The sequence below is a fragment of the Schistocerca cancellata genome, chromosome 7 (assembly GCF_023864275.1).
Source record: "Schistocerca cancellata isolate TAMUIC-IGC-003103 chromosome 7, iqSchCanc2.1, whole genome shotgun sequence".
Classification (NCBI taxonomy): Eukaryota; Metazoa; Arthropoda; class Insecta; order Orthoptera; family Acrididae; genus Schistocerca; species Schistocerca cancellata.
This window is the reverse complement of record NC_064632.1, coordinates 181,258,359-181,278,511: the sequence shown is the minus strand read 5'-3', so window position 1 is coordinate 181,278,511 and position 20,153 is coordinate 181,258,359. Positions and strand designations below refer to the sequence as shown.

Here is a 20,153-nt window from a genome sequence, read left to right as displayed (position 1 = left end):
CAATTCATGTCATGGCCTCCACGCTCTCCCGACTTAACCCCATGCGATTTCTTTCTGTGGGGTTATGTGAAAGATTCAGTGTTTAAACCTCCACTACCAAGAAACGTACCAGAACTGCGAGCTTGCATCAACGATGCTTTCGAACTCATTGATGGGGACATGCTGCGCCGAGTGTGGGAGGAACTTGATTATCGGCTTGATGTCTGCCGAATCACTAAAGGGGCACATATCGAACATTTGTGAATGCCTAAAAAAACTTTTTGAGTTTTTGTATGTGTGCGCAAAGCATTGTGAAAACATCTCAAATAATAAAGTTATTGCAGAGCTGTGAAATCGCTTCAATCATTTGTAATAACCCTGTGTTCTTCATTCATATTAACTCTGCTTGTATGAAGAGATAGTGTTTGGGCTCAACACTCAGCGTTACTGTTAAGTCGAAAATTACGAGCCCTGCCCACTATGAGATGGAATGCCTCCCAATGGCTTTGCGGACACGTTACGCGGCATGGAAAGTATGTTAGCGGATTAGGGAAGAATGTGGAATTATTCTAGCAACAAATGGGGAAATCCACTGACATAAGTGATTTTAATAAATGCCGGATTGTTATGGACCGGCGAGTGATGGAACGGTCATCTCGTAAACGATAAAGTTGGTCAGCTGTTCGCCTACTACTGTCGTGAGCGTCTTTGGAAAGTGATTGAAGGGCGGTCGAAGCAAACACTTGTTACAGAATACGGAGTTCATAGGCTTGCTCACACTGTAAAGCAGGATAAGCCGCGATCTGTGGCAGATCTCGCGACAGAGTACAGTGATGGCGCAAACTCAGAGGTTTCTGAGCGCACTCTTCAATGCACATTCTTGAACTTGAGACTCAGCAGAAAACCACTCATACGAGTTCTTAGTTGAACCAACGATAGTCGGTTACGATTGTGCTGGGCACGGGATTATCGAGATTGAACAATGGATCAATGGAAAATTGTCGCCCTGTTCGATGAATCACGTTTCTTGATACAAGAGGTCGATAGTCTTTTCTGCATACGCCGTCATCCAAGTGGCCAGCTTCTCGAAATGTGCACTGTGCTATGTACTCAGGCCGGTGGGGGCAGTATTAAGTTATGGGGGACATTCACTTAGGCTTTAGTGGAACTGTGGTAGTAGTCACAGACACCATGACAACTCTGGACTACATTAACATTACAAAGCATGCCACCTACACCCCTTCATGATGATATCTTCCCCAACATCGTGGCATCTTTCAGTAGGATAACTGTCTGTGAAAGAAGATCCGCTACACTTTCTTGAGAAACACGATAGCCACCAATTTTTCCTGATATGAGCATGGTGGAACACACCTGCGGCGCCAAAGGGCGCGAGCTCCACATCCAAAATCAATCGGTTCGTAATTGATGGAAATTTTGTGATCTGTTCGTATGCATCCGGTACGATATATCTCCAAAAACTCTCTATGGGCTTGTCAAATCCGTGCCACACAGAATCGCTGAAATGTTGCCTTCTAAAGGTGGACCAGCGCTATTAAGTTGATGGTCACTGTGTTTTGGCTATCTTTTCTAACACTGATGTTCTGCTCCAGTGCACATGGGCAGCACAAATCCACAGTCCACTCCATAACATGAGCCATTTGAAAATATTTTGGTGCTTCACATTTGATGTTTGTTCTTTGGGCCAGTGAAGTATCGAAGTGTTCAGGCAGATGGCAGATCCGTAGTGCAGCGTCAAAATAGTGTCTACACACGACTCACGTTACAAACAGCGTGCTATTTTGAATTCTTCTGTGCAGAAAAAGAAACCGTGGTGAACATCCACAAACGTTTGTGTGCCGTGTATGGCGATGCTGCTGTTGACAGGAGTACAGTTGGGCGATGGGTAAAGAAAGTTACAGCCTCAGGAAATGCAGAAACAGAGCTCCATGCATGATCAGCCACGCTCGGGACGTCCTGTCACAGTCACTGCTCCGGACATGCTGAATCGTGCGAATACCTTATTCGTGCCGACCGCCGTATCACAATTCGACAATTGGCTCTACAGTTTTCGGTCAATTGGAAGTGCGTCTGAAATGATCGAGACCATCTGATATTCAAAGAGATGCTCACGATGGTTTCCACGAATGCCTGCAGCGGACCACAAGAATCAAAGAAAGATCATTTCGTCCGAATTGTTAGAGTGTTTTGAGACAGACGGAGAGGCTTTTCAGTCAAGGATCGTTACGGGGGACGAAAGCTGAGCGCACCACTTTGCGCTGGAAACAAAAAGGTAGTCCATGCGGTGGCATCATCCTCATTCACTACAAAAGAAAAAATTCAAGACAACCCCCTCTGCCGGAAAAGTCGCGGTGACGGCCTTCTGGTACTGTAATGGCGTCATTCTCGTGGATGTGATGCCAAGAGGCTCAACCATCAGTTCAAAGGCATACGTGAAAACTCTGAGTAAACTCAAGAGCCCGTTCCGACGTGTTCGATCGGACAAGAATCCAGCAGAAATCTTGCTTCAAGACAATAATGCAATCCCAAACACACGTCTGAGAACCTAGGAACACATCGACATATTGAGTTGGGCATCACTGCCGCATCCACTCAACGGCCCAGACCTGGCACTCTCGGACTTCCATCTCTTGGGACCGCTTAAAGATTCTCTGTGGGGAACACACTTTGAAGACGGCGAGAGTGCCAGTCAAGCGGTGAAAACATGGCTACGCCTGCAGGAAAAGAGCTTTTACCAGCATGGAATACATTCTCTTCCACAATATCGGCGTACAGCCATAGAACGTAGAAAAAGATGACATGGACAATACATGTTGATGTATATTGTCACCAAACTCTGACTCTTAACAATAAATATGTTCTGAGAAAAAAATGTGGGGCACTACTTATTGAACGACCCTCGTATTTCATCTTGTTTCCAAAATAACCCTTAATTCACAATTCCGTAAATACTTTGACATAAATAGACATGTCGTACATTGAAACTTCCTGGCAGATTAAAACTGTGTGCCCGACCGAGACTCGAACTCGGGACCTTGCCTTTCGCGGGCAAGTGCTCTACCATCTGAGCTACCGAAGCACGACTCACGCTCGGTACTCACAGCTCTACTTCTTCCAGTATCTCGTCTCCTAACTTCCAAACTTTACAGAAGCTCTCCTGCGAACAAATGTCGTACATAGTTTGTAATGACTGGTAATGGCAAGGTACTTGTTCCGATATATTAGATTTATCGTTTGTATTTTATTATAGGTTTCATATTTAGTCAAAACATATGACATACCTTTCAAATTTTTCACATGTTTTCAGTTAAATTAATGAGGCATTTACGCGTTGACAAATAAACTTTATTCAAATCACATACGATAAGAAACTGATAGTACAATTATTACTATTTCTCTAAAACTGCGAATGATTCTGTTTCGAAATTAAAGTATTAGAGACGTAATTTGTAGCGGAATAGTTGAACTAAATCGTGCACTTTACATTTCATGTTCCCCTTATAAAAAGTTCAAGGAAACTGTCTCTGTATTTGCTCTGGTATCCTCATCTACTACAAGAGCATTTTCACAATTTGACAACAGCTTTCCCAAAATTTTCACCTCGCAGCATACCGATGAAGGCTTTTGGAGCGTTGTGGAAGCCGTCGGTCACCGTCTCCCTGTACTTGAGTTTCCCCTCTCGGACCCACTGCATCAGCTGGCTGATGCCCTCGTCCCAGCGGTCGTGCCATCGCGAATAAGCGCAGCCCTCAAGCCGCAGCTGATTGGCTAAAAATGAAAACGGCAGAGTGACCAGTTTTTGGATCTCTGATTCGTTGTACTGGGAGATGCCGCCAATACTAGCGATGCGGCCGCGGTAGCGCATGTTGCTGATGATCTTAGTGCTCATGTCTCCTCCCACGTTGTCGAAGTACACGTCGACGCCATCTGGAGCAGCCTGCTTGAGGGCGGTGGACACGTCTGTCGTCTTGTAGTTAAAAGCGTGATGAAAGTCCAGGTCATCTTTCAGCCATTTCACCTGAGAACAAGAGACTTAGGTCACATCAAAACCAGATACTGGATCGACTTATTTGCTCGGTCATTTAGTCTAAAGAATGAATTCTGTCTATAGTATAAAAAAAGTCTGGATATTTCAATAAACGCATTAATCCGTTTCACTTGCGAGGAAACGCTAGTCGCAAAACTAGAAGAACATTCGATAGTTTCAGTGTTGTTTTTTTTTTTTTTTTTTTTTTTTTTTTGGGCGGACCAACATATTTGATTGTTCTTTCATTCGAGTTGTGAAGTAGTAAAAGCTTTTATTGTCCACATTAATAAATAGGTAGACATAGCACCTGGATTCTTTCTGACACAAACAAAGGTAAGACAAAAATACGTTCTAGAATTTTGTTTCGGTAAGTATTCAACGGATATGGCACCGCCCGTTCAGAAAGCTTTCTCATCGTTTTCAACTGAACCATGTCATGCTCTTCCCTATGTGTCTATGGCATCTGCAGTATCGTACGAATTTAATCTCCTGTTGTTACAGTTTCTGGATGTTATTCGCTTAATCTGAAGTGTGTTAATATTTGGATTCAGCTGCACTTATGTTAGCAGTTAACAGCGTAGCCTGTCATTTGTGTGACGCGCTGTTTGAAGTAGCTGACTGAACTGAGTGACTGGAGACAGTAACTCTGCCTCCAGAGCATGACTCCATTTGCTGCCAGGGGTGGGAGTGCAGATTTTAGGACACCCCAGTGGATCAGCCCATAGTTCCTCATCACTCGATAGGGTGGGCAGAGTTTTGTGATGGCAGAACATACCCGAATACGTAAGAGACGCTCTCATAAGGCACTTAACTTAGCGCCGACATGTCGAAGAGCTGAGGAAGGAAAGCAACACACAGGCAACGCCAGCTCTATAAAAATGAGAGGAAAAATAGTCTATATCGCGGTGGTTATTTTATTAAAATGACCCGTTTCGGCCTAATCTTAGGCCATTTTCAGACAGCACCATCAGCCGAAGTTGATGATGTCTAGAACAGCCAGTAGACTTTAAGTTGCTGAGCAGTTTCAGGGACTGAGGTCTACTGGCTGTTCTAGATATCATCAACTTCAGCTCATGGTGCTGTCTGAAGATGGCCTAAGATTAGGCCGAAACCGGTCATTTTAATAAAATAGCCATCGCGATCTAGACTGTTTTTTTACTGGTTTTATCTAGTTAACAAGATCTTTGTTTCCCAAAAATGGTACCAAAAATTTTGACACCTTCTCCGCCGGCTACTAAGACTCATATCAGCACTACGACAGTACCTTTAATTTGTTCTGTACAAAATGCTGGTGCACCTAGTTTTGTTAATACGACCGGAGAAATGCTGATGATACGTGCACTGATCGCTATAGTCGGTACAAAATCGATCTCTCAGTTTCGCACTGCACATATCCCAGGATTCCTAAACTGCGCTAATGTATTGAATCATATTTTTTTTCTTTTCTTTTAATATACATAAGCTAAATGTAAACTGAATGAGCTATAAACCTAAGACAACGCCAAAAGTAAATTAACGAGTTGTTTTGTGGCAAGGATAATGTTTGATACATCGTTAAATATCTGTATGAAACAAAGAAGAAGCTCTAATTTATTAATTAATGTATCTTCACCCTTTCGATTCTGGAAGTGGTAGCGTACGGACGTACGCTTGGATCCGTCGTACTAGCATTGTTAAAAATGTTTTTTTTTAACCGTTCATTAAAAGTATTATGAAAAGTTATTAGAAAATGAATATTTATTCGCACGGTTATAAGTTCAACTCCTATCTATTCATCATTTCACTTGCCACCGAAATGCATCGACATATCACACTCAAGACTAAACACGATAGAACTAATGTGAAGGTAATGACTCAGACTTGATAGACACCTATTGAACTTGGTTTACTTGTACTAAAAATATTGTGCTTCTTGTGTTTAAGAACTTATAGCTAGATCGACAGTTTCAATGGTTGCAGTGATTATTCGGTACCGCACACTACTGCAAGCAGCAGCACGTAATGCGAATTATGTTTATTGATCTCGAATGTAATGATATTCAAGGTCTTTTGATATTGGTATCAGTTAAAGTTCACCCAAGATTGTTCACTGATTCATAAATTACCTTCAAAATTTTCTCAACTATGCTTTCGAACCAAGTTTTCCAATTATTCAAGAAATTATTAATCCATTTCCACAGACCTATTCACTGGGTAACCTAGATACCTAACCCACAGGTATATACGAGTATCCGCAACCCAGACATTAAGGTGCTGCTCCAAAGTACCTTACTCACAAGTATATATCCGCAACTCAGGCATTAGAGTGCTATTCCAAAATGTCCAAAAATGACTATAATGTAATAGTGCTAGTTACAGAATACTAATGTAACTTTGTAGTATGTGTCAAATCGATGCTAGAGAGTACAGAAAAACAGCCGTTCGTATGAGAATGTCTGCACAAATAACTAAGAGGACTAACCCTTCATAGAAGGGCGAGAATCAAGTATAGGCGTGGCAAGAGAATAGCATGTATCAGCCCTTCCTACTTCAGCAGTCAGATGTAGATGGTAGCTTGTTTCGCTGTCGAAAATTAGTATGAAAACAACACTTCAACCAGAAGGAACACCAGACACAAATTTCAATCACACTTTTACCAGAAAGAATATGATGGTCAACTGTGGTCCTGAAAAGGACCAAGATGATGTTTCTGGTGTGAAAGGACCAGCTGCCAGAGAAACCTGACGCACAGGGTACGCCCGATTGCAAGTCTTATCTTGGTCGGAAATCATTGCAATCTTCGAGGACGCTCCTTTCATTTACCCCTTTCATGTACCCCAACATCTCTTCAACGTCTATACCAACGACCACCCATTGACCCCAGGCACAAGGAGATTCTTATATGCAGATGACCTAGCCCTTGCTACGCAGAGCTCATGCTTTGGAAGAGTGGAAAGAAACCTGACAACAGCACTTAGAACACTGTCAAGCTACTACAATCGGAACCAACTCAGACCAAACCTTTCGAAGACACAAGTGTGTGCCTTCCATTTAAGGAACAGGGAATCTAATCGTGAGCTACATATTGCATGGTCAGGTATCCAACTCCAGCATCATCACGCACCTAAATACTTGGGAGTCACTCTCGATAGAACTCTGACATTCAAAACTCACTGCAAGAACACCAAAATGAAAATCTCCGCTCGAAACAACCTAATTCGCAAACTAGCGGGGACACAGTGGGGATCACATCCAAAAACTATTCGCTGTTCTGCAATGGCACTGTGCTTTTCTACTGCTGAATATGCTTCTCCAGTCTGGTACAGGTCATCTCATGCCAGACAAGTAGACATTGCTCTCAACGAAACCTGCATGTTGATCACAGGTTGCTTAAGACCTACCCCAACTGATAAGCTCTACTGCCTGGCTGGAATAGCGCCACCATGGATACGCAGAGCAGTGGCTGCCAACAAGGAGAGACTGAAAGTGGAATAGGACAGTGCCCATCCACTGCACGGACATAATCCACCGCAGGAACGGCTGAGATCGCGAAAGAGCTTCCTGAGAACATCCGAGAAACTCACCATTTCACCAGAGAAGGCAAGGCTGGAGTTATAGAAGAAGTATACGCCTCACCTGCAGACGCCAGAAGCTGAAGAACTACCACCTGGACACAACGAGAGCTGGCTGGTGTGGAAATCTTTAAACAGATTACGATCAGGAGTTGGACGATCCAGAGACAACCTGAAGAGATGGGGCTTCACAACAGAAGATACGTCCTGTGATTGTGGACAAGAACAAACCACAAGCCACATGCTCCAGTGCCTTTTGTGCCTTACATCCTGCACGAAGATTGATCTCCTGCAAGCCCATCCTAGCACCTTGGAGGTTGCAAAGTACTGGGCACATGTAATATAAATACAATGTGTGTATATGTATGTACATATTTATTGATGTGTATGGCTAGTGTAAATTTGTATGTTTCTGATTCGAGAATAAAACCATAAAGAATCTTTGATAATCTATTGAAAAGACAATTTCAGGACTATTTGTGTGTTGTAATGAGAAATGTTACCTTCTCTATTGAACACGCACATTTTAAGTTGAAAGAATGTTGCTGCGTACCTTGGCGTCAGATCCGGCGAAGCCGATGACAGTGCACCCCTTGATGAGCGCTATCTGTCCCACTATGCTGCCCACAGCCCCCGCTGCGCCGCTGACCACGACCACCTCTCCCGCCTTGGGCTTGAGGACATCCAGCAGCGGAAAGTAGCCGCTGATGCCAGGCATACCGAGCACTCCCAAGGACAGGGATACTGGCAGATCCCCCAGGTCTGGAGCCAGCATGGGCGGCGACATGTGGATGGGGAACTCTGCGTTGGGCCCCACGTCGGCCACGGTGCGGTCGCGCCATCCCCAGTAGCCCACCACGTGGCGACCCACCGGGAAACCAGCAGCCCGGCTCTCCACAATGCGCGCCACCTGTGGATAGGCTTGTGTGTTACACTACCACATTGCTACACTGACTCAAGACAGTTGTATCAGTAACAATTTATTTGACTATTCTTGGAAATATACACTACTGACCATTAAAATTGCTACACCACGACGATGACGTGCTACAGACGCGAAATTTAACCGACTGGAAGAAGATGCTGTGATATGCAAGTGATTAGCTTTTCAGAGAATTCATACAAGGTTGGCGCCGGTGGGGATACCTACAATGTGCTGACATGAGGAAAGTTGCCAACCGATTTCTCATACACAAACAGCAGCTGACCGGCGTTGCCTGTGAAATGTTGTTGTTATTACACGTGTAAGGAGGAGAAATGCGTACCAATACGTTTCCGACTTTGATAAAGGTCGGATTGTAGCCTATCGCGATTGCGGTTTATCGTATCGTGACATTGCTGCTCGCGTTGGTCGAGATCCAATGGAATATGGAATCGGTGGGTTAAGGAGGGTAATACGGAACGCCGTGCTGGATTCCAACGGCCACGTATCACTAGCAGTCGAGATGACAGGCATCTTATCCGCATGGCTGTAATGTATCGTGCACCCACGTTGCGATCCGTGAGTCAACACATGGGGACGTTTGCAAGGCAACAACCATCTGCACGAACAGTTCGATGACGTTTGCAGCAACATGGACTATCAGCTCGGAGACCATGGCTGCGGTTACCCCTGACGCTGCAACACAGACAGGAGCGCCAGCGATCGTGTACTCAACGACGAACCTGGGTGCAGGATTGGCAAAACACTCATTTTTTCGGATGAATCCAGGTTCTGTTTATAGCATCATGATGGTCGCATCCGTGTTTGGCGACATCGCGGTGAACGCACATTGGAAGCGTGTATTCGTCATCGTCATACTGGCGTATTACCCGGCGTGATGGTATGGGGTGTTACTGCTTACACATCTCGGTCACCTCTTGTTCGCATTGGCGGCAGCTTGAACAGTAGACGTTACATTTAAGATGCCTTACGACCCGTGGCTCTACCCTTCATTCGATCCCTGCATAACCCTACATTTCAGCAGGATAATGCACGCCTGCATGTTGCAGGTCCTGTAAGGGCCTTTCTGGATACAGAAAATGTTCGACTGCTGCCCTGGCCAGCACATTGTCCGGATCTCTCACCGATTGAAAACATCTGGTCAATGGTGGCCGAGCAACTGGCTCGTCACAATACGCCAGTCACTACTCTTGATGAACTGTGGTACCGTGTTGAAGCTGCATGGGCTGCTGTACCTGTACACGCCATCCAAGCACTGTTTGACTCAATGCCCAGGCGTATCAAGGCCGTTATTACAGCCAGAGGTGGTTGTTCTGGGTACTGATTTCTCAGGATGTATGCACCCAAATTGCGTGAAAATGTAATCTCACGTCAGTTCTAGTATAATATATTTGTCCAATGAATACCCGTTTATCACCTGCATTTTTGCTTGGTGTAGAAATTTTAATGGCCAGTAGTGTACAAGGAAATGACTCCACTCAGCACCTCTATTGTAACATCTGCCACTTGAATTGTGTGAGCATATCCGTGACATTCCTTTTCTTGATAAGTGACTCTTTGGCGAAATGTGCTCTAGCTACAATTTCAAAGACTTTTAATCATAAACGCAAGAGACCATATCCACAAATATTGGTCGAACCTTAAATCTCCTCCAACTTCTATCATGAGGCACATTTTAATTTTTTTCTGCAAATTCACAAACAAATCACCATAGAAAATCCAACACTCTCTGTGTTCTCTATGCCCAATTCTGACACGACATAATCAGGTTCATTACCAAACTCTACATACAGTTTTTTATTTTCCTCAGGCTTTATACCCTTATCCAGGCAAACATAAATTGTTCTATATCAGATAATACTAGATAACCAGGTCAGATTTTATCTCAACTCAGGAGTCACATACTCACACGTCAGATACTTTTTGTAACTGTCTCGATCCGGCACACGGTTTTAATGTGCCAGAAAGTTCCATATCAGCGCACACTCCGCTGCAGAGTGAAAAATCTCATTCTGCATACACTTTGTAACTCTTTATCAACTTTAGTTTAGGTTACCCACTTCCCTACCCAACTTCCTATAGCTCAAATGAGGCGAGAAAAGTCCAGTGTACTTTACTGCATCTTATGCTACCTGGAAACAACTAATTCCTGATCACCGCTGTCTGCATTCATAAAATCACCCATGGATTGATTTCAAACAGAATCTTCCTTGAAACTTGCTGCAGCAGTCAGCTGGTTACCCTGTAATGTTCAACATAGTGACAACAGTCAACCAGCGGCCAGAAATGGCTTTGGTAATGTACGTCTGGTAAAATTTTTTGATTGGTTTGAGTGTGTTAAATTTCACATGTTAGATCGTAAGAATACCATCTATTCGCACCGTTTATTTGTGCTTAGGTTATTGTTACATTTGTCACAAACACTCACCATGTTTCCACAGACGATACAGCATTTAAGTACACACAGCACTTAGGAACCATTACTTTCTGTACACAGATTTATGTGTTACGGAAACATGGGTTGTCAGAAAAATTCTCAGTGATGAACCATCAGTGTTATGTTCAATGTATAAAGGTCTCAACTGTCACATTGTTCAACTTTGGTTGTTCTGTCCAGTTTAAAACATTTTCTTATCAGTTCATAGTGTAGTTCCAAATATTAGACAATGCTATACTTCGATTTATTAGACGGAATTATCTGACGCTCACTCAGCCAGTCTTGTAGGGGATGGAAATCAACGCAGATCTGAGGCAGAATAAGTTTTGATGATACGCTTTTCAATGTAAAACACCTGTCCCGTTCGCCGCGATTTGCTGCTAATTTATTTCCTGGATTCTGTTAAGAAAAGACAGTCTTGAACGACGTTCCTCTTATAGACAATACAGCGGTAAAAAACAGAAAAAGAAATTTAGGTTGTTCTCCTTCTATTTGATTATGATCGAGTAAATTTGGTTTTAAAAGCTACACTACGGATAGCAGTGTTTCTTGTCACAAAATGATGTGGACTGTCTTTCAGGGAGACCAGAGGTTGAACGATCGATCTAAGGTGTTGGGGGAAAACTTTTGCTTGTGGATGCTCCGCTACTGAGGTTAAGAAAGTCACGCTCTACGGAAACTTTCAAAAAGAAAAAAATGGTTCAAATGGCTCTGAGCACTATGGGACTTAATTTCTAAGGTCATCAGTCCCCTAGAACTTAGAACTACTTAAACCTAACTAACCTAAGGACATCACACACATCCATGCCCGAGGCAGGATTCGAACCTGCGACCGTAGCGGTCACGCGGTTCCAGACTGTAGCGCCTTTAACCGCTTGGCCATTCAAAAAGAACTGAAGGAGTTATATTGTCTGCAAAAACGGGTGGTGAAGAATTTTCCTGAACCTTCCAGAACTAATTCTGGGCTGGTAACAATTTTAAACACTAACGTGTAAACGCTCGTGCGCAAGATTAAATGGATATCTCGAAAATTACGGCCCTAGGCACAATTCTTAAAGTGGGGAATTTGCAAAAGAAATATCGCACTCTGGCTAACGCTCTCTGACTGGAGTAATATATTGGAGATGATTTTGAGCTGATCGCATCTTACACGATATAAATTAAAAGTCTACAACGTAATTTGTAGGGTGCGAACAGAAACAGTGATTAAAATCAGTATTGAGATTTCCTCATAGACAAATTTATGAGATCAGCATAGTAATGAATAATCAAACCCTGTGAAAATTGCCTCTATCCAAATTTATACACTGAAGAGCCAAAGAAACTATTACACCTACCTGCTACCGTGTAGGGTCCCGGCGAGCACGCCGAAGTGCTACGACACTACGTAGCATGGACTCGAAAAATGTGTGTAGTGCTAGAGAGAACTGATACTATGAATCCTGCAGGGCGTCTATAAATACGTAAGAGTACGAGAGGACAGAATCTCTTCTGAACAACACGTTGCAAGGCATCCCGGATACGCTCAAAAATGTTCATTTCTGGGGAGTTTGGTGGTCAGCGGAAGTGTTTAAACTCAGAAGAGTGTTCCTGGAGCCACTCTGTAGTCATTATGGACGTGTGGGATATCGCATTACGGAGGTGTCATCTGTCAGAGACGTATGCAGATGTATCAGGAGTCCCATATCACTTCACCAGCACACGCCCCACACCATTACAGAGCCTCCACCAACTTGAATAGTCCCCTGCTGACATGCAGGGTCATGGATTCATGAGGTTTTCTCCATGTTCTTACACGTCCATCCACTCGATACAATTTGTAGCGAGACACATCCGACCAGACAACAGGTTTCCAGTCATTAACAATCCAGTGTCGGTGTTGACGGGCCCATGTGAGGCGTAAAGCTTGGTGTCCTATAGTTATCGAGGGTTCAAGAGTGGGAGTTTGGCTCCGAAAGCCCATATCGATGATGTTTCGTTGAATGGTTCGCATGTTGACACTTGTTGATGGTCCAGCACCGAATTCTGCAGCAGTTTGCGGAAGGGTTGCACTTCTGTAACGGAGAACGATTCTCTTCAGTCGTTGTTGGTCCTGCTGTTGCAGGATGTTTTTCCGGCCACAGCGACGTCGGAAATTTGATGTTTCACCGGATTCCTGCTATTCAATGTACACTCGTGAAATGATCGTGCGGGAAAAAAACCACTTTATCGTTACTTCGGAGATTCTGTGTCCCATCGCTCGTGCGCCGACTATAACACCACGTCCAAACTCATTTAAATATTGATAACCTGCCATTGAGCAGCAGTAACTTATCTGACAACTGCACCAGACACTTGTTGCTTATGTAGGCGTTGCCGAAAGCGGCACCTTATTCTGCCTGTTTACATATCTCTGTATTTGAATACGGATGCCTATACCGGTTTCTTTGGGGCTTCAATGTATAATGATCAAATGGAAGGCAGAGACACCCGTATCAGTTAATACTTCGTGTCATCGTAAGACAACTATCATATCACATAATGTTTGAGGAGAACTGTTATTGGAAGTTGGTGATTAAAAATCCAGAAGACCGCACATTTTTTAAGCTCACATATTCATTACCACTGCAAAGAAGATGAGACAGGCGAGCGACCTGGATCTCCTGTTGGAGCTGCCAATTACACTAACTCTACATAAGGCTGCAATGTGCCGAGCTGAGCAATGGAGACGTGCAGACACATTTTGGGGTCCAGTCACCAACGGAAAAATTACGAAGCTCGGCGATCCAGCTAATAGGATTCGCTCCAACACAGAATCCCTAGAAAACTAGCGCTTTTCACAGCCTCCAATGAAATATAAAATCCTTCCCTACTACCAAAAAGAATTTATTTCAACGCTGCGATCAGACGACACTCTTCCTTACACCAACTGCAAGTTTTCCCGCCAATGTCCGTATCCTCATAAGCAGTTTCGAGAAATTCAGAAAGGACCGGTATGAGGCTAGAGCTGGTATCCAGTGTCCTGCGCTCTCTGCAAGGGGCAGATACTATTCTTTTATCCTTCAAAATAAGTCAGAAAAAAAGATAAAATGTTCTTGGTTGTTAGGCCGCGTCATGTTTCCTTCTAAAGTAATCGACGTTTCGACCCCTTTGCTGGTATCATCTTCAGGATGTCCGAAAAATCGACGTTTCGACTCCTCTGCTGGGATCTAGAGTAGTGTTCTAGCAGTAGTGCACACCAGAACATCCCGAAGAAGATCCCAGCAGAGGGGTCGAAACGTCGATTATTCTAGAAGGAAATATGACGCGGCCTAACAACCCAGAAGATTTTATCTTTAGTGACAACGGCCACGAAAGCCTGCTGACTTACATAACTCAGAAAAACATGGAAAAGTCGCCCCTGACTACTGCACGCGGTGCCGCACCTCGCAGCAGTTATTGTGGGAGGGCAATGCTTGCCACTCCCTGTTGGTTCGGGCTGACCTCACTTCCAAGAATCTTACGCCACCCAGACTGCGGCCTCGAACACCTGCCACCGATCTGCTCCTCCAAAGCATTTCCTGTCGCTCCGTCTCGTAGCCTCAGCAGTTTTGCATATATCCCAGACACTCATAATTCATTAAAATAGCCTCTGAGATTAAAGGAAAGAGCTATAATTGCGCACGGTACCATCTACCAGTCACCACGTTTAATGATATCAATAACATTTTTCATACCGCATTTCCCAGTTGTCAGGCTCATAAAGATAAATACACTGACGGAAAAACATCGCAACACCTAGGAGTAGTAGTCACATAAACCAATGTTGATAGACGTTTTTCTACATCTGAAAGATGATATCTATTCAAATTTCGCACCAGTCGCATAAGAGCGACTCTATTACAGCCACTAAGACGATGCAAATTAAATGCATACTGTAAGACAGAGATTTAGGAACAAGATTTTAAATTGTAAGACATTTCCAGGGGCAGATGTGGACTCTGACCACAGTCTATTGGTTATGAACTGTAGATTAAAACTGAAGAAACTGCAAAAAGGTGGGAATTTAAGGAGATGGGACCTGGATAAACTGAAAGAACCAGACGTTGTAGAGAGTTTCAGGGAGAGCATAAGGGAACAATTGACAGGAATGGAGGAAAGAAATACAGTAGAAGAAGAATGGGTAGCTTTGAGGAATGAAATAGTGAAGGCAGCGGAGGATCAAGTAGGTAAAAATACGAGGGCTAGTAGAAATCCTTGGGTAACAGAAGAGATAGTGAATTTAGTTGATGAAAGGAGAAAATACAAAAATTCTGTAAGTGAAGCAGGCAAAAAGGAATACAAATGTCTCAAAAATGAGATCGACAGGAAGTGCAAAATGGCTAAGCAGGGATGGCTAGAGGACAAATGTAAGGATGTAGAGGCTTATCTCACTTGGGGTAAGATAGATACTGCCTATAGGAAAATCAAAGAGACCTTTGGAGAGAATAGAACCGCTTGCATGAATATCAAGAGTTGAGATGGCAACCCAGTTCTAAGCAAAGAAGGGAAAGCAGAAATGTGGAAGGAGTATATAGAGGGTCTATAGAAGGGAGAGGTTCTTGAGGACAATATTTTGGAAATGGAAGGGGATGAAGATGAAGATGAAATTTGAGATACGATACTGTGTGAAGAGTTCGACAGAGCACTGAAAGACCTGAGTCGAAAGAAGGCTCCAGGAGTAGACAACATTCCATTAGAACTACTGACAGCCTTGGGAGAGCCACCCCTGGCAAAACTCTACCATCTGGTGAGCAAGATGTATGAGACAGGCGAAATTCCCTCAGACTTCAAGAAGAATATAATAATTCCAATCCCAAAGAAAACAGGTGTTGACAGATGTGAAAATTACCGAACTATCAGTTTAATAAGTCACAACTGCAAAATACTAACACGAATTCTTTACAGACGAATGGAAAAACTGGTAGAAGCCGACCTCCGGGAAGATCAGTTTGGATTCCGTAGAAATGGTGGAAAACGTGAGTCAATACTGACCCTACGACTTATCTAAGAAGAAGGATTATGAAAGGCAAACCTACGTTTCTAGCATTTGTAGACTTAGAGGAAGCTTTTGACAATGTTGACTGGAATACTCTCTGTCAAATTCTGAAGGTGGCAGGGGTAAAATACAGGGAGCGAAAGGCTGTTTACAATTTGTACAGAAACCAGATGGCAGTTAAAAGAGTCGAGGGACATGAAAGGGAAGCAGTGGTTGGGAAGGGAGTGAGACAGGGTTGTAGCCTCTCCCCGATGCTATTCAATCTGTATATTGAGCAAGCAGTAAAGGAAACAAAAGAAAAGTTCGGAGTAGGTATTAAAATCCATGGAGAAGAAATAAAAACTTTGAGGTTCGCCGATGACATTGTAATTCTGTCAGAGACAGCAAAGGACTTGGTAGAGCAGTTGAACGGAATGGACAGTGTCTTGAAAGGAGGGTATAAGATGAACATCAACAAAAGCAAAACAAGGATAATGGAATGCAATCGAATTAAGTAGGGTGATGCTGAGGGAATTAGCTTAGGAAATGAGACACTTAAAGTAGTAAAAGTGTTTTGCTATTTGGGGAGCAAAATAACTGATGATGGTCGAAGTAGAGAGGATATAAAATGTAGACTGGCAATGGCAACGAAACCGTTTCTGAAGAAGAGAAATTTGTTAACATCGAGTATAGATTTAAGTGTCAGGAAGTCGTTTCTGAAAGTATTTGTATGGAGTGTAGCCATGTATGGAAATGAAACATGGACGATAAATAGTTTAGACAAGAAGAGAATAGAAGCTTTCGAAATGTGGTGCTACAGAAGAATGCTGAAGGTTAGATGGGTAGATCACATAACTAATGAGGAGGTATTGAATAGAATTGGGGAGAAGAGGAGTTTGTGGCACAACTTGACCAGAAGAAGGGATCGGTTGGTAGGACATGTTCTGAGGCATCAAGGGATCACCAATTTAGTACTGGAGGGCAGCGTGGAGGGTAAAAATCGTAGAGGGAGACCAAGAGATGAATACACCAAGCAGAATTAGAAGGATGTAAGCTGCAGTAGGTACTGGGAGATGATGAAGCTTGCACAGGATAGAGTAGCATGGAGAGCTGCATCAAACCAGTCTCTGAACCGAAGACCACAACAACAACAACTGTAATGGTCGTGAGCGTTGTTACCTCTTACACTGATGTTACTTGCGTTTAAGGTGACAAAGGCCACTTTATCAACACGTCTCTGACTATGAACGAGGTCGTGTAATAGGTTATGGTAAGCAGGATGTCCCTTCTGTGATACTGCAGAAAGACTTTACAGCAATGTAGCCACTATACATAATTGCTGGAAGCTGTGGTCACGAGTGGGTGCGGTCGCAAGAAGACCGGGCTCTGGATGGACACGAAGCCCTACCGAGAGGGACGAACATCGTGTTCGGCATACGGCAACGTTCTGCATCTGGAGCAGCAATTTGGGCAGCAGTTGGCACCACAGTGACACCAAGAACCGTTACAAATCGGTTACTTCAAGGCAACTTCGAGCCAGACGCCCCGTTGTGTGCGTTTCAATGACCTCAAACCACCGCCATTTGCGACTTCAGTGGCGTCAAGCAAGACCTCACTGGAGGACAGACGGAGGTGTATTGAATTTCCTAATGAAAGCTGGTTCTCCCTCGTTCCAGTGATGGCTGTGTGGTGGTTATAAGTAGCCCAGTTGAAGGTGTGCAACCTTTTGTGGTCTGATGTGCGATTTCGTATGATATGCGGAACACTGTCGTTGCTATCCCACGCACCCTGACTGCAAATTTGTACGTCAGCCTGGTGATTCCACCTGTTGCGCTGCCATTCATGAACAGCATTTCACGTTTGCAATGCCTTATTCGCGCTTTTAACCTGCAATTTTGCAATATTCATCACTTAATTAAGTATGTTTCCTGGACAAATGTATTTCTGGTGTTTTACTATTCTACATTAATTATATTCTCATGTTGATACATGTTTTCTGCCAGTACGTATTGTAATTATTAATGAATAGGGCGCGCAAAATACTTGCCGCGTTTTATTATGACCAAACAAACAGCTAAGCCATATGCGAAACTAGACAATGTTAGATGATGGATCAGATTTTCTTTTACAGCGAGGACGAAGAGTACTTCAGCTCAAAAGATCAATCAACACCTTGTGACAAAATAAATAATTAAATAAAAATAAAACTAGAATGAAACAGCTGAAACACAAATTTGTCCAACTTAACCAGTTGCAAGTGCGACACATACATCAGGAGAGAGTGTTTCGGAGCTAGGTTCGTCATCAACAGTGCAACGTTTCAGACGTTTTGTGTTTGAGTAAAGTTACTAAATGTTTTGACGCTGAGATAATCTTTGAACAGAAACTCGTAGAAGATTCCAACTTGGTAATTAAGTTTCAAGAACTCAAACGTGTAGTATGATGTTAATTTCATAGGGGAATCATTACTGCTGAATACAGTTTGAATTGTCCTAATATTCTTGTACTGTGATGGTGGACTAAATATGGATGCGTTTTCGTTTTGGAGAATGAAGTGAATTACTCTTTTTCTCCACAATTGACTGTCTCGCCTGGTGTCTTATAACAGCGATATCACAAGGATAATAGAGACATGTAAAACGAAGTATCCTTCTGAGAACCCACTAAATAAAGATTCAAGGCTGTCGGGTCAGCACTACTGTATTTCATGTCTCTCGCCACATGGACGTCACGTTAGGGTCAGAAAGTACCACTGCGTATATTAACAAAAGTTCTCTGGCTTAAATGTACTTTTCAAGGACTGTTAGTACTGTTTAAAGCAGCAGGAAGAATGATGGGCGTATTATCAAAGCAAATTATTGGTATGTAGCCGCCCTTTTAATAGCCGAAATTTGGTTTCTATAATACGAATTGTATATAAAATATTAGTGTGTTAAATTCACACAGTGGACGTTGCATATGGAAACGAAAAGTGCCTCCAAGGAAGAGAGGCCCCTACAAATGCCAGTAAACGATAAGTTTACGATTAAAACAACCACACGATTACAAAGAAGGCAAAGGTAGCAACGAGACATTTATTAGCGCCTTAATAATGTATCAAATTTATTTTTGTTTTTAACGAGAACAACCAGCGGGTTACCGGGAAAACCACAGATGCCAGGCGTTAATGTCAGAAATGAGGATGCTGGCCATTTACAGACAAGTATACACAGATGGATGGTGTTTCGCAGTGTAATCACCACGCAGCAGTAGGAAGGCCTTCATCCATAGTTGAGGAAAGCTAATGCCTTCACAGACTTAAACGACTCTCGACAATTTGTAGAGTAGGGAAAGATGGAGCCACTACAAAGATGCCACCAGAATTTGCGTATCGCCTCATGAAAAGTTAGGCAACGGCCTTGCCGCAGTGGATACACAGGTTCCCGTGAGATCACCGAAGTTAAGCGCTGTCGGGCGTGGCCGGCACTTAGATGGGTGACCATCCCGGCCGCCATGCACTGTTGCCATTTTTCGGGGAGCACTCAGCCTCGTGATGCCAATTGAGGAGCTGCTCGACCGAATGGTAGCGGCTCCGGTCAAAGAGAACGATCGTAACGACCGAGAGAGCGGTGTGCTGACCACACGCCCCACCTACGTATCTGCATCCTCAAGTGAGGATGACACGGCAGTTGGATGGGCCCGATGGACCACTTGTGGCCTGAAGACGGAGTTCTCTCTCTCTCTCTCTCTCTCTCTCTCTCTGTAGATGTAGTTCACCTCACGGGGTCAGATTAGGATCGAAAGCGAATCAGAAATACTTCACCTGGGCGGCTACCATGGTGTCTCCCACTTTGTGCGCTGCCCTGTTCCCCCTCTGGAAGGGGTCGACGCTGAAGTAAACAGCCTCGGCCAGGATCTGTCCATCCTTGACAGGCGGCAGGTCCTCCTCCTCGACGCGGAAGTCCTCGGCTCGAGGCTCTCCCTGGAAGTCTCGGGCGAGTACGATTTTGCGTGCCTTCACCATGCTCGCTGATGTTGATCTGGTGGCTCGTACCCAGCCGCTATTATAGCACTATCGCCGATGGCTTATCGAGTTGTTATCGGTATCTCTATGGCGTATGTCTCTCTGATAAGAAGAGTGCCGTGTGCCTCATGACTAAGCAATACGGGGAATTACTGGTATATCTACATCATAAAATCGTTGCACCGTAGTAGAGTTGTTATCAGTGTCTATGTAGTTA

The 20,153-nt window shown here is 43.7% G+C and overlaps 1 protein-coding gene across 1 annotated transcript; it reads right to left on the bottom strand.

The window, feature by feature from the left end:
- Positions 1-3,339: 3,339 nt before the first annotated feature.
- On the bottom strand, positions 3,340-19,936 carry LOC126091881 (prostaglandin reductase 1-like). The gene is made up of 3 exons (XM_049907164.1): positions 19,736-19,936; positions 8,132-8,488; positions 3,340-4,018 (listed from the first exon to the last, which is right to left on the bottom strand). Exons 1-3 carry the CDS (start codon positions 19,934-19,936, stop codon positions 3,566-3,568), a joined length of 1,011 nt encoding a protein of 336 aa, XP_049763121.1. The 3' UTR covers positions 3,340-3,565.
- Between the last annotated feature and the right edge of the window lie 217 nt (positions 19,937-20,153).

What these genes read in the sequence shown, in the direction of transcription:
- LOC126091881 (XM_049907164.1), bottom strand. Translation starts at nt 19,936, where the DNA reads ATGGTGAAGGCACGCAAAATCGTACTCGCCCGAGACTTCCAGGGAGAG. An exon ending in ACACCATGGTAGCCGCCCAG is followed by an intron (nt 8,489 to 19,735) that starts GTGAAGTATTTC and finishes GCCTATCCACAG; the next exon opens with GTGGCGCGCATTGTGGAGAG. An exon ending in TCGCCGGATCTGACGCCAAG is followed by an intron (nt 4,019 to 8,131) that starts GTACGCAGCAAC and finishes TCTTGTTCTCAG; the next exon opens with GTGAAATGGCTGAAAGATGA.